At 41.1% G+C, this 25,212-nt stretch overlaps 1 protein-coding gene across 1 annotated transcript in view; it reads left to right on the forward strand.

Moving 5' to 3' along the window:
• The window catches only part of ZCRB1 (zinc finger CCHC-type and RNA binding motif containing 1), a 36,733-nt gene extending 13,222 nt beyond the window's left edge, over positions 1–23,511 (forward strand). Inside the window, exon 8 of the mRNA XM_040410850.1 lies at positions 22,946–23,511. Coding sequence (XP_040266784.1) covers positions 22,946–23,077 — 132 coding nt within the window. The 3' untranslated portion in view covers positions 23,078–23,511. The remainder of the gene's footprint in view (positions 1–22,945) is intronic.
• The last annotated feature ends 1,701 nt before the right edge of the window (positions 23,512–25,212 follow it).

Consider the following 25,212-nt stretch of genomic DNA (forward strand, 5'->3'; position numbering starts at 1 on the left):
TAGCCCTAGCCTAAAGCTGACTTACAGCAGTGAAGAAAAATGGCTGGGTTGTTATGGAAACCTGGAGTAAAACTGTGTGTATGTGGAGACTAAGAGCCTGCGAGCTTCTATTGGCTGATAAGGGACATGTGACCGTGTGCATGGCAGTTGGGGCTTGTATTGGCTAATGCAGGTCATTTTTTGGGAATATATCAGAAACAGTACGTCCTAGAGAGCTAAAACCTTCCCGGACACCTGATGTACCTGTGTGCCAAATTTGGTGAAGATCGGTCTAGTCGTTTGGTCACACATAAAGAACAGGTAGGATGGCCCACCCCCACGTCCCGCTAAGCCACCCCCCTCCTGCAGCCGACGGGGATTGAAAAAAGGAAGGTGAAAATAAACTTCTGTCAGCTGCAGGGGATCGAGGGAGGGTGACTTTCTCCCTGCAGTTCATGCTCAGACAGCACAGTGCTGCTGTCTGAGAGTGAGCTGTTCAAAAGGACATCCCTGTGTCCATCCAGGCCCTGCGCCGGACGGAGGACAAGGGAGTCTGAAAGCCGGACTGTCCAGCCTAAAACCGGACCTCTAGCCACCCTAGGGGCAGGCTGCTGTGGAAGTCACAGTTAAGGGGATGGCCCCCTGTGCAGGTCAGTGTTGAAGGAGCGGGCTGCTGTGGAGGTCACTGATAAGGGGGCAGGCACTGTGGAGGTCAGTGTTAAGGGGCGGGGTGCTGTAGAGGTCACTGTTAAGGGGGAATACTGTCTTTCTATCTTTTAATGACCTACACAAACATTAAAATAGATTAAATATACCCGTGCCAAGCCGAGTCCTTCTGCTAATATATACACACACACACAGTGGATATAAAAAGTCTACACACCCCTGTTAAAATGTCAGGTTTCTGTGATGTAAAAAAATGAGACAAAGATAAAAAAAAATTGGAACTTTTTCCACCTTTTAATGTGACCTATAAACTGTACAACTCAATTGAAAAACAAACTGAAATATTTTAGGTAGAGGGAAGAAAAAATATAAAAATAAAATAATATGGTTGCATAAGTGTGCACACCCTTAAACTAATACTTTGTTGAAGCACCTTTTGATTTTATTACATCACTCAGTCTTTTTGCGTATGAGTCTATCAGCATGACACATTTTGACTTGGCAAGATTTGCCCACTCTTCTTTGCAAAAACACTCCAAATCTGTCAGATTGCGAGGGCATCTCCTGTGCACAGCCCTCTTCAGATCACCCCACAGATTTTCAATTGGATTCAGGTCTGGGCTCTGGCTGGGCCATTCCAAAACTTTAATCTTCTTCTGGTGAAGCCATTCCTTTGTTGATTTGGATGTATGCTTTGGGTCGTTGTCATGCTGAAAGATTAAGTTCCTCTTCATGTTCAGCTTTCTAGCAGAAGCCTGTAGGTTTTGTGCCAATATTGACTGGTATTTGGAACTGTTCATAATTCCCTCTAGCTTAACTAAGGCCCCAGTTCCAGCTGAAGAAAAACAGCACCAAAGCATGATGCTGCCACCACCATGCTTCACTGTGGGTATGGTGTTCTTTTGGTGATGTGCAGTGTTGTTTTTGCACCAAACATATCTTTTGGAATTATGACCAAAAAGTTCAACCTTGGTTTTATCAGACCATAACACCTTTTCCCACATGCTTTTAGGAGACTTCAGATGTGTTTTTGCAAAATGTAGCCTGGCATGGATGTTTTTCTTTCGTCTCGCCACTCTACCCCATAGCCCAGACATATGAAGAATATAGGAGATTGTTGTCACATGTACCACACAGCCAGTACTTGCCAGATATTCCTGCAGCTCCTTTACTGTGGCTGTAGGCCTCTTGGTAGCCTCCCAGACCAGTTTTCTTCTCGTCTTTTCATCAATTTTGGAGGGACGTCCAGTTCCTGGTAATGTCACTGTTGTGCCATATTTTCTCCACTTGAGAACTGTCTTCACTGTGTTCCATGGTATATCTAATGCCTTGGAAATTATTTTGTACCCTTCTCCTGACTGATACCTTTTAACAATGAGATCCCTCTGATGCTTTGGAAGCTCTCTGTGGACCATGGCTTTTGCTGTGGGATGCGACTAAGAAACTCACAGGAAAGACCAACTAGAGCATCTGAACTTTATTTGGGGTTAATCAGAGGCCCTTTAAATGATGGCAGGTGTATGCTGACTCCTATTTAACATGATTTTGAATGTAATTGCTTAATTCTGAACACAGCTACATCCCCAGTTATAAGAGGGTGTGCACACTTATGCAACCACATTATTTTAGTTTTTTTTGTTTTCTTCCCTCCACCTAAAAGATTTCAGTTTGTTTTCAATTGAGTTGTACAGTTTATAGGTCACATTAAGGGTACATGCACACGTTCAGGATTCATGTGCCGAGCATCCGCACTGAAATCCGCAGGTGTTCGCAGGCAAATCTGTGCGGTCAATCCGCATCAATTGGTGCAGATTTGCGTGCGGATTTTACTAAGTGAACGAAGAAAATCCAGTCAGGAAAAATGAAATAAATTGTCATGCTGCGGATTTTTTCCGCACCGCAGGAAAAAATCTGCATCGCGTGCACTAAGAATTTCAAATTCTCATAGAATAAAATGTACATGACCTACAGTGCGGATTTTCCGCACGCAATCCTGATCGTGTGCATTTAGCCTAAAGGTGGAAAAAGTTCTGAAATGATTTATCTTTGTCTCATTTTGTATGTTCTGCAATCACTCAAAAACGCAACAATCGATTTCAACGAAAACTGGTATGCACATCCCTTGCTACCTGGAAAGAAATCTTGTGGGGATCACAGCTCTCTAGGTCATACCGTTCCTGAGATATTCCCAAAAAATGACCTGCATTAGCCAATACAAGCCTCCAAGTCTTTCTCTTCATATCCCAACAGTCATACACACGGTCACATGTCCCTTATTAGCCAATAGAAGCTCGCAGACCCTTAGTCTCCACATATATACAGTTTTACTCCAGGTTTCCATAACAACCCAGCCATTTTTCTTCACTGCTGTAGGTCAGCTTTAGGCTAGGGCTACACGACTACATGTGTCGCACGACACATAGGGCACAACTACACTGATAGTAATGTGTCAAGGTATATCTTTTATATAAAATATAAATATTTTACATAAAAATATAAAAATTAATAAAATAATAAAAAATGGAAATCAGTCAGGAAATCCACTAGGCGGACATAAAACGCCTTTCTTTTATCTTGAGACTCTAAATTTAATTTATGCAATTAATGAAAACAAAGGGGCAATCAATTATACAAAATATATGTAACAATTTATTTATAAATGAGTAAAATTCCAATATAAAACTGACATAAGATCAATGGATAGACAAATTGACGCAGTACCAATAAACCACCACTAGATGGTGGTATAATCCACTATCACTTTCTCACCAGCACAGAATTATTAAAAGTAACATATGATAAGAAATAAATGATATTTCTTTATCAAACAGACCAATACTTAATACATCAAGACAAGCTCAGGATTTTCTGTTTACCAACAGGTTATAACATGACAAAATACAGATTAATACAAGAACAATAAATGTTGTCCCTTGACTCTGTCTCAGCCTATGACAATCAAAATATAAATGATATTAATATGATATTATATCCCACTCAGCAACCAGACTATGGAAATATAATTTCCCAGAGTTTTCCTCTACTCAGATAATGTCTAATCTCCCATTAGCAATATGCATCTTTGCTAAGAGGACAACTAGCATTAGGGAGGTGATTAACACTATACGTTCCCACAATATGGAAACACTTGACTATACGCTGAGAGGAACATCTTAATAATATCACAAGCAAAATATAACATACGTTACCAAGTCAAGGATGGACAGGTTTCGGGTGTAATCAGTTCTCAAAAAAAACTCTTCCAGTGATCAAAAATTAATCCAAGTTTCTTTTTGTTGTTGAAGTAAATTGTTAGTTGCAGTTGTTTCAGTTGAAGAGTGTAGATAGATGGATAGATAGCTAGATAGATAGATCCCCCCTAACCTCTTACATGCATAGTTTATACCCCATGTTATCTAAGAATTCCTCCCCTTCTAGATTAGGGATCTCCAATCAGACAAGATGGGTGTGTTCGTATGCAGATACCAATGATGTCATTTTAACCCTTGGAACACTGGTGAAAATGTCATACTATTATCAATTTACCTCTAGATGGCACTGTTGTACTACATAATAATTCCAACATTAATTCTAAATATCTAACAATGACCTTATTAACCTCCCCCACTATGCATCAGTATTAAGGGTTTCTTCCTGACATTTTAATTACCCCTAATCTAGACATGTTGGAGTCACCATCTCCTACTGTCTTCTTAGGGACAATGGACAATGGTTCCTTTTACTTAACATCCGGATTCATTAACTTGCCTACATGGCTGGCTAATAATATTTAGCTCTCCTCATGAAAACCAATTAGTAGGAAGATAACTTCAATACTTTTCTAAACCTTAAAAGTCTATATGGTCAGTGGGATATACACGGCATAAAATATATATTCTAAATTATATATATATATATATATATATATATATATATATATATATATATACACACACATCGATACACTGTTATACATAGATGACATATTATATAAGTCATTGGTTAAGATATGTTGAAAATTTAAATACACCACACAGGAATATATAGAATATAATTATGAAGACATGAATGGGACATTCATACACCCAATGCTTTCTACAAAGTAGACCTCCCTAATGATTTTGTAATGAAGTAAAATAATATATTGCTATTCAAATGGTTGTTTCTCACAGATACATGTCTGTAGGGCCCATTATAGTATTAACGGATATACTACATCTGCTCACTATAATTTTAAAAGACAATATACTCTATGTCTCCACAAACATGTTCCCAAACTGAACTCAGCATAACCTCATCTCGGCCTGTTTCAATCCTATAGAGAAATATCAGACTCTGGTTCAATCTGTGATTACACTTAAAGGCAATGGGCATTGCTATTTAGACCATAATATCTTTAGATAAGATTGTACATTTATGAAAATGCACGACAAATCCCCCTTCATTCCAAAATATTCCACAAAGTGAGAATATATTTGGAATGTCAAAAACTTTTCATATGTCTTCTTCATGGCTCACGGCGCGCAGACTTTGTCTATGGTGTTTTAGCCATAGTTTACCTAAAGTCTTTTTGAATAATCTTATCCAACGCACTGTTTTGGATGGTCCGCAAACTCAACCATTCCATAGATCCTGCAAAACAGGATATAAGTTCGATGAATGTTTGTTTTGATTCTTCATCTCCGCATGTATACTTAGTAAGTTACTTTTCAGTGAACCGATCTCCAGTTCCAATGTTTTAATGGAGATGGAATTGGCAACGGTTACACCTGTGGCAATGACAGCGCCCACTACGCTAAAGATTATAGCGGCAACAATGACAGAAATAAACCGTCTCGGTCTTTGACTCGTAGAAAGCTGCTCTCTGGTCAAGGTCTTTCTCGCTTGTTCCAGTATTTGCGTAATCCGTTCTTGGGAATATCCGATATGCGTTTGGTACCAGGTTTGGATCTCCGGTGACAGGATCTCAGACACGTTGAATTGTTTTTCGATGAAGACGCGTGGATCCAGGCTGATGTAAATCTTCTGGGACAAAATCCTCTTGTTCGTCAGAATGAATCCCGCGGTGTCCTGCAGCATGATTCCGGATGAAGGACCTGGCACAACAATCGGTTCGGCGTGGAATTCTTTCCCCAAGATTAGGATGACATAGATGATGGCAATGATCTTAGTCGGCATCTTGCGCCTAAAATATTGTATGACAAAATATGAGTATATACATCTTTCACTTTTTATCCTGTAAGAAAAGAGTTAATGCTATCATATATTTTTGATTGGCATAGGTTCTTTTCTTGAACAGGGCAAGTTCCTTGTTTTAGAGGTTAGTTAAGAGATGTTTAGTTATAGAGGAAACACATGTGAGAATGGGTTAGTATACACGTTTGTTCATACAATACCAATCCTAATTTCCGTCTTTAGCTGGAACTGTAAAATCTCTTTACCTCTCCTCCTCAGACTCCTATCTCTCGAAGTCGTGAGCTAGGATGACAAACACGTAATTGATTAATGTGCACCCATTTTTCCACAAATTCATCCCCCTTAGGGATTTTTATCTTGTATACCACTGGTGACAACTTTTCAATAATGACATAAGGTCCTTTCCATGAAGGTAGGAATTTTCTCTCCTTCACTTGATCCCGAGCGAAGTTATAGAGATAAACCTGATCGGAAATTTGATACTCCTTCTGAGTAGTTTTCAGATCGTAGTATGTTTTAGCACTCACTGCGGCTTTCTCTATATTCTTCTGGGCAAACGCAAAAGCATGCTGAAAGTGCTTGCGTAAATTTTCCACATATTGATGCGATGTTGTAGCATTTATCAAATTATGATCTGTTGTCCTGTATAATAAATGCTGGGGTAACACCATCTTCCTTCCTGTGATCATCTCGAAGGGAGAAAGTTTGGTTGCTGCGCTTGGGGTGGCCCTGATGGCCATAAGAACCAAAGGCAGTTTGACATCCCAGTCCTTACCAGATTCATTGACAAATTTTTTTAGAATGTTCACGATGGATTGGTTGTAGCGCTCCACTCCACCACTAGAGGCTGGCCGATAAGCTATATGCAGCTTCCTTTTTACCCCCAGTATTTCCCACATCTTTGTCATCACTTCACTAGTAAAATGACTTCCACGATCGGACTCAATGCGTTGGGGAAGACCAAACCTGGAGAATATGTGGTTAATGAGCAGAGATGCACATACGCTTGAACTGCATGTTTTGCACGGCAAACATTCTACCCATTTTGTGAACAAACAAGTTACGGTTAACATGTATCTGTTGCCTTTTGATGATGTGATTACTGGTCCAATGAAATCAATTTGGATGTCTGACCATGGCATGGACATCCCCCTTTTCATCAGTGGTGCCCGATGAGTGGGTCCTTGTGGCTGGAATTGAGGGCATATTAGACATCCTTGACAATATGTTCGCACGTCTTGTAACATATGCGGCCAGTAAGCGTAGTCCCGTAATAACTCGTATGTTAGTTTCTCACCTCGATGTCCAGCTGTTGGGGCATCATGGGCATGTTGTAGCATCAGACCTCGATACGCTGCGGGTACTACCCATTGCGTGATACCGTTCTTTGAGGTCCTTATCAGCAATCCATCCTGTAATGAGAATTGGGACTTACCCTTCATCAAAATCCGTAACTCCTCCTTACCATCACAGTCTTCTGTATTTATGGGACAATTCTGTGGATCCAGAATGTGGTTATAAAAGAGACCAATAACTGGATCCCCCTTTTGGCCTGCAATGAGATCCTCACTAGGGGAATCTTGGCTCCATTGCAACACATTAGCTTCAGTTCCCTTTTGGGCCTGACTTCTTGTCGTTGCATCCACTTGCATAGTTCCCATGAGGTCATCAACGTCAAAGACTTCTCCGTCAATGGCTGCTTGTTTGGCGAGGGAATCTGCTAGGTCATTCCCTTCTTTATCCATACCTGGATACTTTGAATGACCCTTTACCTTTTTCCAGTAAATTGTAAGACCGTGGGTGGTAACCATCTCGTCAATCTTACAAAACATCTTACCATGCTTGACTGGCTTGTTGTTGCTTCTCATCATGTTGGATCTTTTCCATCCGGGGAAATATTCCACAAAGCTATTACGAATATAATCAGAATCTGTGATGATTACAAACTCCTTAACATCATATTTGATAGCCATTTGTACGGCTTTGTACACAGCAGTAAGCTCTGCAACCTGGCTGCTTTTGGAACCAATTTTGTATCCAACGGATATCTCTGGGAACATATTATTCCACACGATTCCGACACCTGCAACCAGCGTGTGTTCGGATCCTACATCGGTATGGAAGGAACAGCCGTCTACATATACACATGGTAATGATTTGCAGTACTCCTCTTCATAAGATTTATATGGGGATGATGATTGTTCCTCCAGGAAGTCATTCTCCTGTGACTCACCTTGATGTTCCGCATTGGTACAATCATGGAGTTCAGCTAATCCTTGAGCAACTGGGTTCTTATTATTTTGTTTATACCTGATCTCCAACGGCCATCCCATTAAGGACATCGTCCAGGCGGTTATCCTGCTATTTGACAGATTTCCATCCCTTATCCGATCACTCTGCAAGTATTGCAGCGGTTGGTGTGCAGTCTCCACAATGATTCTTTCACCTTGGATAAAACTCCTGAAATATTGTAAAGCCCACACAGTTGACAGTAAGGCTTTCTCACAGCTATTGAATTTTACCTCTACTGGTGACAAGGATTTGCTGGCATAGGCAATGATTCTGTTCCAGTTTTCCTGTTTTTGGAAAAGGACTGCACTCATGCTTTTGTCAGTGAAACCTGTTTCCACGAAGAAAGGTTTTCCCCCTTCTGGATAGGCAAGGCATGGAGCCTGGATAAGTTTGGCCTTGAGTTCATTCACAGCTTGCTCATGACGCTCATTCCATTCCCATTTTACTCCTTTATTCAGTAACTGCAAAAGAGGTTTTGTAATTTCGGCTTAATTATCTATAAACTTACGTGAATAGTTCATCATGCCCAAGAATGATCTCAACTCCTTGAGATTTGTAGGTGATTTGGTGTTGATCACTGCTTCCACCTTCTTCTTCTGTGGGTTGATTCCATCAGCAGTGATTTCGTGACCTAGGAAATTGACCTTGGCACGACACCATTGAGCCTTCTGAAAAGAAAGTTTCACACCAGCTTTCCTCAGCTGGGTTAATACATGCCTCAGTTCTACAATGTGTTCCTCAAAAGTTGTGCTTTTGATTAGGATGTCATCCACATAGGATAAGGTACCTCGTTCAGTGGCATCAGGCATTGCCTTATGCATGAACACAGCAAATTCATGGCCCGCATTTATGTACCCGAAGGGCAGTCGGGTCCATGCATATTGTTGCTTTCCAAATGTGAAGGCCAATTTGTACTGATCCCTCTCGTCAATTTTAATCGTCCAGTATCCTTGTGCACAGTCAAGGGCGGTGAAGATTTTTGATCCTTGAATTTGTGCCAAACATTGGTCAATATACGGCACGGGCCATCCGGACATGTAAACACGTTTGTTTAATTGTCTTAGGTCCGAGCAGAGACGAAATTGACCATTGGGTTTGAGGACCCCAAGTATCGGATGATTGAACGAGCTGTGTATTGGACGGATAATGCCCCTCCTCTCCAGGTTTTTAACGATTTCCGATAGTGACTCGTAAGCCGCCAGCGGAAGTCGGTATTGTTTGACAAAGACAGGGGGTGCATCTGGATCTGTCTGGATCCTTGCAACATGTATGTCTGTTTCTCCACAGTCATAAGAATCCTTGGCGAACATGTCCTGGAACTCTGTGAAGAGCTCCTTTAGCTGTTGACGCTCTGACTCATCGGAGCATGCATCAGCTATAGAGACTTGTTCCTCCACCCGCTCCTGAAATTCTGAAAAGATTTCCGGCTGACTTAACTCGTAAGCTTCTTCAAGCTCACTGGTTAAGTCATTTTGGGTGTAGTGTACCTTATCCTTTCCTTGCTGGCAGGATTCGTATTCCCTCTCATCGATCTCATGGTTGAAAACCAATGATGTTTCTTCGATGTGGCATGTACCTTCTTCAGAGCTGAAAGGATAAACAGAGTGTATATTGAATAACCCCTCAGGGGTTGAGGAAAAACTTTGTTCTACTACCTGTTCTTCCGTCAGGTATTCATCAGGAATAAGTCCAATAACATCATTCTGGAATCCAAAAGTGTAGTATTCTGATTCCATAGCTAAACCAATTACGGTGTCCTTTTGCAAAGATATGCTATGGGGAATCATATTATGGACTACCATCTGTAATGGAACCTGATGGACGTTTATCATAGGAGTAGGCTTTAACTTTAGGCCGAGTTGTCGCATCCGGTTGGATAAACAGATCAAGGCATCTGCATTCTTCAGTTTCTGTCCCTTCTTCACTTGAATGGGGAGAAGAAACGGTTTGCATCCTTCAGGGATTTCAACCTCTTCAGCAACCTCAATACTTACGGCGTAGGGCATCTGTTGTCCCCCTCTCAAAGCTTGCTCTACATCCTGGAATCCCTCTGGGTCTCCTGGTAATCTGGACCATAAGGTTTTATTCACCAGATCAATCTGTACAGCAAATCTGTGTAGAAGGTCGTTACCTATATACATTTGGTATCGTGGTCCATTTATCACGATGAAAACGTGTTCCGTGGTCTTATTTCCTATGGAGATAGACAAAAGACATCTTGCAACCACATTATGACTCTGGGAATTTCCATCCAGATCATGAACCCATTGTTCCTGTGGAGAGAAACTTTTAATCATTTTAGGATTGGGGACCTGTTTTAAGAGTCCTAAGCTTATGTAGCTGGCTTCGGATTTCAGATCCAGTTTGGCATATTTCACCCGGGTTATATTGTTCACTTGTATGGGAATCAATAAATTGTCATTGACCTTTTCAATCCGTACCATGGATTGAGTATGTTTGGTCAGGTCCGCGACTTTGTGATTTCCTCCTTCAAGAGAAATAGTTAATACATCATCATCCAAGGTTACCTTTTCGATTCTGTCCCTCTGGATGGTAATGATGTGAGCGGCACCGTTGACAGCTTCCTCGGGCTTACCATTGTTTAGGATCGTGACATCCGGCCTTTGATTGTTCCTGAAATGAACTTCAATCGAGTTAGGCCTCTCTTCAATCACGTGACAACTGCGTTGTGTTTGTGCATTGCAAGAGAGTTCATATGCAATGGGTGTCTTCACCTGAGTCCAGACTGCTTCATTAATGAAGTCTATTATGGTACTCAACCTTTTCATAAGGTCAATTCCTATGATCAGCCGATCATATGGAAGATCCACAATCAATGTGGGGTGTCTAATGGTCTTTTTGCCAATTCTAAATGTCAACCATGATGTACCTTTTACCTGTAAAGCATCTCCACCTACACTTATCAAAGAGCCATCAAATGATCTTAATCTCGGCTTCTTTGTCGTCAGATCCAGAATCTTTTGGAAATAACTATATGATAAGATGGTGGCTTGTGATCCGGTGTCGAGTAAACTTTTGATTGGTCCGATAAGTTCATTTTGGAGATATGATTCCACAAAATATCGGCCGTCAACCTGGAATAAATCACACAAGAAATTAGAATGTTTACTCATATGATTCCTCTGTAGGGTTTGACCTCTCTGCAGCTTCGTGACCTCTGCATTCCTGTGTCTCACAGGAGAAGTTGGAGGAGCAGCATCGGCCCCCACCCTTGGGGAAAACTGGATTATATCACAGTTTACAGCTGATTCATGACTAGAGGCTGGAATGATGGGATCACACTCTGGAATAGACGCATGGTCGCAGGGATCGACACGATTAGACTGTAAGACAAATAAAACATTAGACACCTCCTCCCTGGCCATAATCTTAGGGTCAGGGGTACTGCAAGGAGAAATGGTATTAGTAATCACATCAGATTCTTTCACATCCATCTTAATAGCCTTGCAGTGGCCTGGGTTCTGACCCGGCCCAAACTGCTTTATGATGTTGAGCTGGGACCTGGAGTTGCCCCTAAAAAAGGTTCAGGCTGTTTTCCTGGGGATACCTGGGACAACTTTCTCACAATGTCATTCAACTGGGCCACTTGTTCTGCCAGCTGATCAAACCTGTTTGGTTTGCGCATATTTTGGTTTTGTGAGGCGCCCTGATTATTGGTGGGTGACCTACTCCTAGGTGAGTTTAAGGGTTCCTGCCTATCTTCCCTCTGTTGTCTGGGCCTGTTATTCCAGCGTCTGTAACCCTGGGAATCCCTATTGTAATAGGACCTATATTGGGGACCATTATTGTAATATGGACGGTAGTTAGACCTCCCAGCACCAGAATTATCCCCCTCTGACCCGTTGGGATTTTGGGGCTTGGTTTGCTTGGGTCTTACCTGTTGTTGCTGGGTTTGTTGGACAGGACCTGTAGACTGAGAATACTTACGTGGCTGTGTTTCAAATCCCAAGCTAGGGTTTACCTTAGCTTCAGCTATATTTTGCTCTGGGGATTTTTTTAATCTTCTCTCACCTGTTTCATGGCATTCACTGATATTATACAGCGTGGTGGCAGCCGTCACCAACCTATCCAAGGGAGCTTCAATATCCAGATCTCTGGCTAGGCTAAGTTTGATCTGGGTTGGCATAGCATCATAGAACAACTGCTTAAACTCTTCAGATTCCCAGTTTGGGGATCTATATGCTAACCCATAGGCATTTTTAAGGATAGAGAGGAATTCACGGGGACTTTGATTGGGCCTACATGTAAGCTTATATATGTCCCGTTTTGCAGCAGTAATGGTTCGGTAAGGTCCGAATTCCAGTTTAACTTCATGCAAAACACTTGGCCAATCTTGAATTCCTCTCTCCCTAAAAGAGGTAAAGTAATGACGATATTTATCATCAAATGCCCATGGAAGGAATCTGATTCTGTCAGCATCAGAGTATAATTTTAAAGAATCCATAGTGGATTCATACAGTTCTAAGTGATTCGCTATCTGAGAAGAACCTTTCTTAGAGAACTTGGACACAGTGGTATTTAAAAACTTAATTATGCTGGATGAACTTTGCTCCTTTTCTGAATACTGGTAATTTTGCTTCCTAGAGACCACCTCAGCATATGATGGTCGCCTGGGACCCTGATCCTCTTTGTGGGCAAACACCTGCCTGCGTGGCAGGGAGTAAGATACATGCTTTCCCACATCACTATCAGACTCACATGCGCTTTCCCCACTCTCATGAGACACATATTGCACAGGTGATTTAACCCTAACCCTAACATGTCTATCCAAGGGAATATGAGGAGAGACACTTCTAGGGGCTTCCATATTACTGGCACCTAGTAAGGTGGTTACAGTTTGCAATGCCTGGTTCAATTGGGTTAATGCCTCCTGTGTTATCATACCAACACTTTCAGGTTGCTGAGTGTCTTGGATGGGGCCTGCTTTAGGAGCATGTGATGACATGTCTGGATGTTGGGGAGTAAGACATGGAGGGTCAGGAGATCCCACAGCGTTAGATGGATCCCTTTCAGCATTGACTATATTATGGGCTGATCCATCTGTCTGTTTAATTTTGGAATACTGACGATATAAATCCTCTAAATCATTTTTTGCCTTTTGGTATGCATCATGGCTGTGACTAAGGTTGTACTCTAAGTCTTTGATCATCGCTTCTGCGGATTTTAGTTCTGATTCCATCTTGGATACGTATCTTTTTGTACCCATTATAGACTCATACCTATCTTTAGAAAGAGTACTGACCTCAAACAATGCATACAAAACAGGTGGCAATGCAGATAAGAGGTGTTGGTCCCTCTTGGAATTATCATTTGCCAAATCCATATATGTCAGGTAACTATCAACCATGCCACCTAACTTCCATATATCCCCACGTTCTTCATAGGCTCTTGCCTGCAGCTCATTAGTCCATTCATCTATATTTTTATCTAATTTCAAACGGGAATAAACATATCCGATAACCTTAGATATTATCTTTCCTGGGTCAGATGGACTATCTGCTATAGCCTGGCTATTACCTGGGCCGCTGCCTGTTACACTCATTATTCTGATCAATAAGTAATAATCAATACAGATAATAATAACAAGCTAAGAAGAAGTGTAGAATTTTTCATTATTTGCATAAATAATTTATAGAAATATCTCAAGATCTCACTGAGGCCTCCATATATGTCAAGGTATATCTTTTATATAAAATATAAATATTTTACATAAAAATATAAAAATTAATAAAATAATAAAAAATGGAAATCAGTCAGGAAATCCACTAGGCGGACATAAAACGCCTTTCTTTTATCTTGAGACTCTAAATTTAATTTATGCAATTAATGAAAACAAAGGGGCAATCAATTATACAAAATATATGTAACAATTTATTTATAAATGAGTAAAATTCCAATATAAAACTGACATAAGATCAATGGATAGACAAATTGACGCAGTACCAATAAACCACCACTAGATGGTGGTATAATCCACTATCACTTTCTCACCAGCACAGAATTATTAAAAGTAACATATGATAAGAAATAAATGATATTTCTTTATCAAACAGACCAATACTTAATACATCAAGACAAGCTCAGGATTTTCTGTTTACCAACAGGTTATAACATGACAAAATACAGATTAATACAAGAACAATAAATGTTGTCCCTTGACTCTGTCTCAGCCTATGACAATCAAAATATAAATGATATTAATATGATATTATATCCCACTCAGCAACCAGACTATGGAAATATAATTTCCTAGAGTTTTCCTCTACTCAGATAATGTCTAATCTCCCATTAGCAATATGCATCTTTGCTAAGAGGACAACTAGCATTAGGGAGGTGATTAACACTATACGTTCCCACAATATGGAAACACTTGACTATACGCTGAGAGGAATATCTTAATAATATCACAAGCAAAATATAACATACGTTACCAAGTCAAGGATGGACAGGTTTCGGGTGTAATCAGTTCTCAAAAAAAACTCTTCCAGTGATCAAAAATTAATCCAAGTTTCTTTTTGTTGTTGAAGTAAATTGTTAGTTGCAGTTGTTTCAGTTGAAGAGTGTAGATAGATGGATAGATAGCTAGATAGATAGATCCCCCCTAACCTCTTACATGCATAGTTTATACCCCATGTTATCTAAGAATTCCTCCCCTTCTAGATTAGGGATCTCCAATCAGACAAGATGGGTGTGTTCGTATGCAGATACCAATGATGTCATTTTAACCCTTGGAACACTGGTGAAAATGTCATACTATTATCAATTTACCTCTAGATGGCACTGTTGTACTACATAATAATTCCAACATTAATTCTAAATATCTAACAATGACCTTATTAACCTCCCCCACTATGCATCAGTATTAAGGGTTTCTTCCTGACATTTTAATTACCCCTAATCTAGACATGTTGGAGTCACCATCTCCTACTGTCTTCTTAGGGACAATGGACAATGGTTCCTTTTACTTAACATCCGGATTCATTAACTTGCCTACATGGCTGGCTAATAATATTTAGCTCTCCTCATGAAAACCAATTAGTAGGAAGATAACTTCAATACTTTTCTAAACCTTAAAAGTCTATATGGTCAGTGGGATATACACGGCATAAAATATATATTCTAAATTTTATATATATATATATATATATATATATATATATATATATATATATACACACATCGATACACTGTTATACATAGATGACATATTATATAAGTCATTGGTTAAGATATGTTGAAAATTTAAATACACCACACAGGAATATATAGAATATAATTATGAAGACATGAATGGGACATTCATACACCCAATGCTTTCTACAAAGTAGACCTCCCTAATGATTTTGTAATGAAGTAAAATAATATATTGCTATTCAAATGGTTGTTTCTCACAGATACATGTCTGTAGGGCCCATTATAGTATTAACGGATATACTACATCTGCTCACTATAATTTTAAAAGACAATATACTCTATGTCTCCACAAACATGTTCCCAAACTGAACTCAGCATAACCTCATCTCGGCCTGTTTCAATCCTATAGAGAAATATCAGACTCTGGTTCAATCTGTGATTACACTTAAAGGCAATGGGCATTGCTATTTAGACCATAATATCTTTAGATAAGATTGTACATTTATGAAAATGCACGACAAATGATAGTCTGTTAAGGCAGCGGGGTACTGTGGAGGTCACTGTTAAGGCAGCAGGGTACTGGTGAGGTCACTGTTAAGGGGGCGGGCCCCTGAGGAGGTCACTGTCAAGGGAGTGGGGTGATGTGAAACTCACTGTTAAAAGGGCGGGCTGCTGTGAAGGTCCCACAGTATTAAGGGGTGGTGGACTGTGGAGTTCACTGTTAAAGGGGCGGGGGTGCTATCGAGGTCACTGTTCTGGGGGTACTGTATCTTTTAACGACACACAAACATTAAATGAAATAGATGAAATATACCGTGCGAAGCCAGGCCCTTCTGCTAGTATAAGTGTGTGTGTGTGTATGTGTGTGTGTGTATATATATATATATATAATTTATTTTCCCAACTGGTTACAATTAATTACTGAATAGGGATGAGTGAACTTGTGTTCAAGTTTGGCGTACAAGGTTCGGGTTATCTAAGATTTCTGTCATGGATTCCTAGATAACCCGAACCTTGTATGCCGAACTTGAAAACAGAAGTTCGCTCATCCCTATTCTTAAATTATAAATATTTAAAAAGAACACACAAATCCTTATATTTTAAAGGATAACTGTCACATTTAGACCATAATTTCAATTTTTATATATGTAGTTACTAAGTAACTGATTCTGGAATATCATGTTATATTAGACTGACTTACCCCATATTTAATAAGATTCAGCCCTTAGCAACCAGTCTGCATAAAACTGCAATTTCACTATTCAGTTAAGATCGCCGCCACTGCCCTCACCCTGAGGCTAATCCCGCCTGCCCTCAATAGCCAGTAACAATAGCCCCCCAAAAGTGTCAGTAACCAGAGCCCTCCCCCCTAAAGGGTTAATCTCCTGCAGCACAAAGGGGTCCTCTTACCTCATTTATACACTTAGCAGATGGCAGATCTCCCTTCCCTGTTGTGCGCTGCTTCAACTCTGCATTCTCTAGCTCTGCTGAGTGAGGGAGCGTCTGCCAAGCACAAGGACAGGGAGAAGTGCACACAGCCCAGGCACTGTTATCAGCTGCTGGGGAGGACCTGGCTTTAATCATTTACTTACAGTCCCTGGCAGTCAGTAATGTGAGCCTGCATGCTGGGTCTTTCAACAGAGGACGGACCATGCCTAGCAACCCTATTTTAAGCACAGGTAAAAGTAGGCAGTACAGGGAACAAAATGTGGAATTAAGGGGTAATTGAATACACAGTGAAAAGTTGAAATAGGGCCACCAAGGTGAAATTAATCACCACAATCCAATACTCCAAAAAAAAAATATGACAGTTATCCTTTAAGGAATGAAGTAGTATATAAATGTCTTGAACTTTTTTTTTTTTTTTTATTCAATTAAGAAATTATTATTATTTTAATTTTTTTACCCAAGCAGACCTCCCTCCCTGCCATGAACTCTGCTTGCTTCTGATGCTTAGTGTGCACCAGGCAGAGTACATGGGGAGGGGGGTATTCTGCCAAGGGCACAATGTCCTGTATATCAACAGCAGCAAGCAGAGTTCAAAGGAAGGGGACCCCTGCCATAAACTCTGCTACTGATACTTATATAGAGAAGTGTCGTCGCCCCCCCCCCCTCCCCCCTCGAGACAGGCAGGGCTAGTGTGGTCTCTCACATGGGAGCAGCAGTCCTCACTCTTTCTGGCTGGCTTCTGTATCTGTCGGCTGCGCTGATTGGCCAGTTCAGCGCTCAGCTGACAGAGGAGAGCTCTCTCCTTGGCTTACAGTGGGGACAATCTGTAACTGCGGCAGCCACAGAAACATACACAAAGTTTGTAAGGGGGTAGGGGCCCTGGGAACAGAGGAAGCAGGGCCACCAGAGCCCCAGGTAGGACTCAAGCAGTATCTATTGTTATATTAGTATAATTAGAGGGCGGGGCTTTACATCCGCCTCCCACAGGCCCCGTAGCAGCTGCGTGGTCTGCCTATATTAGAGGTACGCCACTGGTTCTGGTCTTGTTTGAAAGCTGATACTCTAAACTTTAAAGCAAGATCAGAATCGCATTACGTCTACTACATCAGGTGATTTACCTGTTAGAAATCGGGTCAGGAATGATAGTGGGTGAAAGTGAAAGCAGGTTTCCCTTGATTTCAATCCTGACTCTATTTCAAACCGCTATATCCCCCAATGTAGTGGACTGTCAGGATTCAAACAAGAATAGAACCATATCTATATGTGCTCCCAATCCAGACATACCCATAATTTCACCCAGGCAGCCCTCTGATGTTAGCATCGGAGCATGTCATGCTCCGATGCGCTCCCTTACCCTGCGCTGGATCGCGCAGGGCAAGGGCTCTTTTATTAACAATAACACACTGCCGGGTCGGAGGCTTCCGCCCAGCAGTCTGTTCGGTGATGTCGCCGGCCTTGATGGGCGGAAGCCTCCGCCTGGCAGCCCCATGGAGAGCCCGGTTCATCACCGGAACTCCAAAACATGCCTTTGCCATGCGCGATTTAGCGCAAGGCAAAGGAGAGCATCGGAGCATGAACTACTCCGATGCTCAAGTCAGGGGGGCTGCCGGGGTTTAAATGGATGGATGTCCGGGTTCAGCTCTGAACCCGGACAACCCCTTTAACCCCTTAAGGACACAGCCTTTTTACACCTTAGGACCAGGCCATTTTTTGAAAATCTGACCAGAGTCCCTTTAAGTGCTGATAACTTTAAAACGGTTTGACTTATCCAGGCCGTTCTGAGATTGTTTTTTCGTCACATATTGTACTTCATGACACTGGTAAAATGGAGTCAAAAAAAAAAAATTTTTTGCACCAAAAAATACCTAATTTAACAAAAATTTGAAAAAAATTAGCAAATTTCAAAGTTTCAGTTTCTCTACTTCTGTAATACATAGTAATACCCCCAAAAATTGTGATGACTTTACATTCCCCATATGTCTACTTCATGTTTGAATTGTTTTGGGAATGATATTTTATTTTTTGGGGATGTTATAAGGCTTAGAAGTTTAGAAGCAAATCTTGAAATTTTTCCGAAATTTACAAAAACTCAATTTCTAGGGACCAGTTCAGGTCTCAAGTCACTTTGCGAGGCTTACATTATAGAAACCACCCAAAAATGACCCCATCTAAGAAACTACACCCCTCAAGGTATTCAAAACTGATTTTGCATACGTTGTTAACCCTTTAGGTGTTGCACAAGAGTTATTGGCAAATAGGGAGGAAATTTGAGAATTTCATTTTTTTGTCTAATTTTTCATTTTAACCCATTTTTTCCACTAACAAACCAAGGGTTAACAGCCAAACAAGACTGTATCTTTATTGCCCTGACTCTGCCATTTACAGAAACACCCAATATGTGGCCGTAAACTACTGTACGGCCACACAGCGGGGCGTAGAGTGAAAGGTGCGCCGTTTGGTTTTTGGAAGACTGATTTTTATGGACTGGTTTATTTACACCATGTCCCATTTGAAGCCCCCTGATGCACCCCTAGAGGAGAAACTCCCTAAAAGTGACCCCATCTAAGAAACTACACCCCTCAAGGTATTCAAAACTGATTTTACATACGTCGTTAACCCTTTAGGTGTTGCACAAGAGTTATTGGCAAATGGCGATGAAATTTGAGAATTTCATTTTTTTGCCTAATTTTCCATTTTAACCCATTTTTTCCACTAACAAAGCAAGGGTTAACAGCCAAACAAGACTGTATCTTTATTGCCCTGACTCTGCTGTTTACAGAAACACCCCATATGTGGCCGTAAACTACTGTACGGGCACACAGCGGGGCGTAGAGTGAAAGGTGCGCCGTTTGGTTTTTGGAGGGCTGATTTTGCTGGACTGTTTTTTTGGCACCATGTCCCATTTGAAGCCCCCCTGATGCACCCCTAGATTATAAACTCCATAAAGTGACCCCATCTAAGAAACTACACCCCTCAAGGTATTCAAAACTGATTTTACAAACTTTGTTAACCCTTTAGGTGTTGCACAAGATTTAATGGAAAATAGAGATACAATTTCAAAATTTCACTTTTTTGGCAGATTTTCCATTTTAATATTTTTTTTCCAGTTACAAAGCAAGGGTTAACAGCCAAACAAAACTCATTATTTATGGCCCTAATTCTGTAGTTTACAAAAACACCCCATATGTGGTCGTAAACAGCTGTACGGGCACATGGCAGGGCGCAGAAGGAAAGGAACACCATATGGTTTTTGGAAGGCATATTTTGCTGGACTGGTTTTTTTGACACCATGTCCCATTTGAAGCCCCCCTGATGCACCCCTAGAGTAGAAACTCCAAAAAAGTGACCCCATTTTAGAAACTACGGGATAGGGTGGCAGTTTTGTTGGTACTAGTTTAGGGTACATATGATTTTTGGTTGCTCTATATTACACTTTTTGTGCGGCAAGGTAACAAGAAATAGCTTTTTTGGCACCGTTTTTTTTTTGTTATTTACAACATTCATCTGACAGGTTAGATCATGTGGTAATTTTATAGAGCAGGTTGTCACGGACGCGGAGATACCTAATATGTATACAATTTTTTTTATTTATGTACGTTTTACACAATGATTTCATTTTTAAAACCAAAAAAATGTTTTATAGTGTCTCCATAGTCTAAGAGCCATAGTTTTTTCAGTTTTTGGGCGATTATCTTAAGTAGGGTCTCATTTTTTGCGGGATGAGATGACGGTTTGATTGGCATCTACTTTGGGGTGCATATGACTTTTTGATTGCTTGCTATTACACTTTTTGTGACGTAAGATGACAAAAAATGGCTTTTTTTACACCGTTTTTATTTTTATTTTTTTACGGTGGTCATCTGAGGGGTTAGATCATGTGATATTTTTATAGAGCCGGGCGATACGGACGCGGCGATACCTAATATGTATACTTTTTTTTTATTTATGTAAGTTTTACACAATGATTTCATTTTTGAAACAAAAAAAATCATGTTTTAGTGTTTCCATAGTCTAAGAGCCATAGTTTTTTCAGTTTTTGGGCGATTATCTTGGGTAGGGTATGATTTTTGCGGGATGAGATGACGGTTTGATTGTTACAATTTTGGCGTACATGCGACTTTTTTGATCACTTTTATTACCTTTTTTGGGAAGTAAGGTGGGCAAAATTTCAATTTCATCATAGTTTTTTATTTTTTATTTTTATGGTGTTCACCGTTCGGGTAAAGTAACATGACCGTTTTATAGATCAGGTCGTTACGGACGCGGCGATACCAAACATGTGTAGGGAATTTTATTTTTTTCATTTTTTATCAGTGATAAATGTGTTTTTTGATTTTTACTTTTTTTTCACTTTTATTCACTTTTTTTTGACCCAGACCCACTTGGTTCTTGAAGATCCAGTGGGTCTGATGTCTGAATAATACAGTACAGTACAATATATATTGTTCTGTACTGTATTTTACTTACACTGAACAGATCTATGCCATTCAGCACAGATCTGTTCAGCACCATGGACAGCAGGACGCCTGAGAGGCGTCCTGTTGCCATGGGAACCTTCCCCGTCTGCTCAGTACTGCTCAGAACTTCGCAGACGGGGAAGGGTAAGGAGGGGATCTCTCGGGGGGCTCTCTGGGGGCTCTCTCCCTCCCCATCGGGGGGCTGCAAAGGCACAGCAGCCCCCCGATGGGAGAGGGAGGGAGCTCCCTGCGCTGTTAACCTTTTCCATACAGCGGTCCGTACGGACCGCTGTATGGAAAGGGTTAAACGGCTGACATCGCATCGCAGATGTCAGCCGTTTATACCAGGGTGCCAGCAATGTGCTGGCACCCTGGTATCCCCACTAGACACCAACGATTATACAAGGGGAGGCGGGCGGGGGATCGCGATCCCGCCTGCCGCACCGCCCACACCGCCCGCAACCCTCCCCCTGCACCTCCCGCCACCATAAAAATCATTCGGGGGTGCAGGGGGGGGTAAATAAAACTTTTTTTTATGGCATATAAAGTTTCTGATCCCTGCGGTCAGGGACTGCGGGGACCAGAAACTTCAGAAATCGCAGCAAACCGCAGGTCTGAATTGACCTGCGGTTTGCCGCGATCGCCGACATGGGGGGGTCACGGGACCCCCCCGCGCATTTAGCCTAGGTGCCTGCTCGATGATTTGAGCAGGCACCGGGTTCCGATCACTGCCAGCCGCACGGCAGTGATCGAAAATACACAGGGCGTACATGTACGCCCTGTGTCCTTAAGTACCAGGGCACAAGGGCGTACCTGTACGCCCTATGTCCTTAAGAGGTTAAAGTAGCTCTTCCCTTCAGCTTTTGTGACCTAAGCCAGCTGGGAAGGGGTTAACACGATCCTCCCCTGAGAGTTTTTCCTCATTCTAGGTACTTGTTGGGTATACACTGGGTGGCTCTTTATTGTTGTTTTTTTTCTTTTTTCTTTTACAAGCATAATTTAAATTTAATACATTTTGAATAATTAAAAAAATCTTTAAATTTAACCAGTAGGAAATTCTAAAATGCTGTAATGTTTGTGCTCCCTGGCTTTTTATTTTTTAAATATCGCATCAGGCTCCGAATATCATGTTATTTCAGGTGTTTTCGTTTCTCTGTTGGGGAAGGGGGGGGGGGGGGAGAGAGTTGGGTGACCTGAAAAAAAATTGTAAAGACAACACCAGAATTTTAGGGAGCGAAGACCTAGGGTGGCATTCAAGTCACCACCTACTCTGCCCCATATTGAAATGGAGTGTGCAGCCATCAAGCGACTGAAGCTATTAAACAGCATCGAGCAGACATGTTTTAATTCATTAGAAATTTAAATCTACAGACTAAGGCCTCATGCACATGACAGTATGTATTTTGCGGTCTGCTAAAACGGATCTGCAAAAAATACGAATGACTTCCATGTCCATTCTGTATTTTGCGGAACGGAACAGCTGGCCCCTGTGCGGACAATAATAGGACATGTTCTATTTTTTTTGCGGAACAGACATACGGAAACGGAGTGCACACGGAGTAACTTCTGTTTTTTACGTACCCATTGAAATGAATGGTACCGTATACGGTCTACAAAAAAAAGTAACTGACACGGAAAGAAAATACGTTTGTGTGCATGAGGCCTAAGGGACATTTTAAAGAGCCTACAAGGAGGTACAATCTAATGAAATACTGTATGTATTTATTTGTTGTATTTTGCTTTCATTCTAGCAAGCAAGAATTGAAGAAGAAAAGAACAAATTCAGACAAGCAGTAGGAGAAACCTCTTCATCGGTTGACTCAAGGCGACCTAGAATAAAGAAGAGCACATATTTCAGTGATGAAGAAGAACTTAGTGATTGAGTGTATACAGCATTTTTGTGTTACACACAAGAGGTCTTACAGGTGTCACGTTACACAGGCCCTTTAAATTTCCATCCTCCAAAGTGGCCAGAAGATTTTGTCCTGAGAGTTTCTTCATATCCCTTATTTTAACCTGTAGTTTATTTATGAAAATGTTGTTGTATAAGAACTTTTTGAGCTTGGCTAGATGAGTACTTTCCCTACTGGTGATGTACACATAGATAAACTGTTCACTTGTGGGAAAGTGGTCAATCCAATAACTTCTCCAGTCATGTCTAGAGTGTAGACTGTGTACCATAAGTATCACCCATGTGGCAGAGCCAGAAGGATGCTCAACTTTTATATACTGTATGTTTGTACATATGTGCCTTCCGCTGTTCTTGCTTAAAGACTATGTACATCTTTTGAAGGCATTTTTTAAAATTATTGCATTTTACAAATTTTATGTTGAAAATCATTTTTTCAATTGGCATTTATGAAAAATATTGAGCCACAAAGGGTTAAGGCTGGGTTCAGACCTGAGCGTTTTACAGCACGTTCCTACGCGCTGTAAAACGCTCAACAGGCAAAAACCAATGTTTCTCTATGGGCATGGTTCTCACCTGAGCGTTTTACAGCACGTACGAACGCGCTGTAAAACGCCCTACGCCTCAAGAAGTACAGGAGCTTCTTTGGGGCATATTGTTGCGCGTTCCCACCCATGGACTTCAGCGGGAACGCGCCTAAATGGGCGTTTGCTTGTTTCCGCCCATTAAAAACGCCTGTAAAAAGCGCATATCGAATACGCTCAGGTCTTAACCTAGCCTAACAGTTTTTCCGTGTGACTGGTACTTTGACCTTCACCTGTCATCTAATAAACCTTATCGCTAAACCCTCATAAACACTTATTTAAGCCACATTCTTATCAGTAAGATAAAAACTGAGCTATAATGAGTGTTTAGGAGGTCAGAGAGCAGAGATGAGGAGCCAGTCAGCTCCTGGCCTGACGGAAAAGACAGAAAATCCAAAGGATGCTACTAGAGCAGGGATCAGCAACCTCCGGCACTCCAGCTGTTGTGAAACTACATCTCCCAGCATGCACACTTGCTTGGCTGTTCTCTGAACTCCCACAGAAGTGAAAGGAGCATGCTGGGAGTTGTAGTTTCAAAACAGCTGGAGTGCCGAAGGTTGCTGATCGCTGTACTAGAGCATCTCAGCTCTGTACAGAAAAATAGATGTCATATTTTTAATAAAGACCAATTTAAAAAAATATATTTTAGCTCAAAATAAGTACAATGCAATAATAAAAGAAACTGCCTCCATAGGTGTATATAGACTTTAAGTTTTGTAAGTATATCTAAACAACAATACTATCCAGTGGATAGGTGATAACCTTTCCTTACTGGAATACCCCTCTAAAACCACTGACTGGTGAAGTGATTAACATCTAATTACCATGGCATTTCAGAAGGGGTGGGATATATTAGGCAGAAAGAGAACAGTCAGCTCTTGAAGGAAATGAGTTGACCGAATAAAAAATGAGCAAGCATAAAGATCTGAGCAACTTTGATGTGGGAGAATTGTGATGGTTAAATTACATGTTCAGGGCATCTCCAAAATGGTGTAGGTCCTTTTGGGATGTTCCATATATGCAGTGGTTAGAACTTGCCAAAAATGGATCACAGGACTATTGGCAACAGTCATAGGTGCCCAAGTCTCTCTAATTCCCATGAAGAACGAAGGCTAGCATGTCTGCCTCAATCCCACATTAGAGCTCACTGTAGCACTAATTGATGACAATAATAATTACACTTACCCGTAATTTGATTTTCCTGAACCCATGAAAGCACCATAGAGAGGGATCTGCCCCCACAGCTGGGCAGGAAGCCTTAGAACAATTAAAAGGGAACACCAACTTCCTCCTTCAGTGGATTCCAAAGCAGATCAGGAGAAGCCCTACATAAGTACCCTTAAAATATTTTTCCTTTTTTAATTTATTTTACCACCAACATGTGAAGGCGAAGAGACAGAAAACCCATAACCAACTACAAGCAAGAGGGAGGGTTTAAGAGGGGTGCTGTCATGGGTTACGGAAAATCTAATTACCTGTAAGCGTAATGCTCTCTCTTTTTTTCCCCCCTCCATTAACCCATGGC

This window comes from Bufo bufo, chromosome 1, assembly GCF_905171765.1.
Source record: "Bufo bufo chromosome 1, aBufBuf1.1, whole genome shotgun sequence".
Lineage (NCBI taxonomy): Eukaryota > Metazoa > Chordata > Amphibia > Anura > Bufonidae > Bufo > Bufo bufo.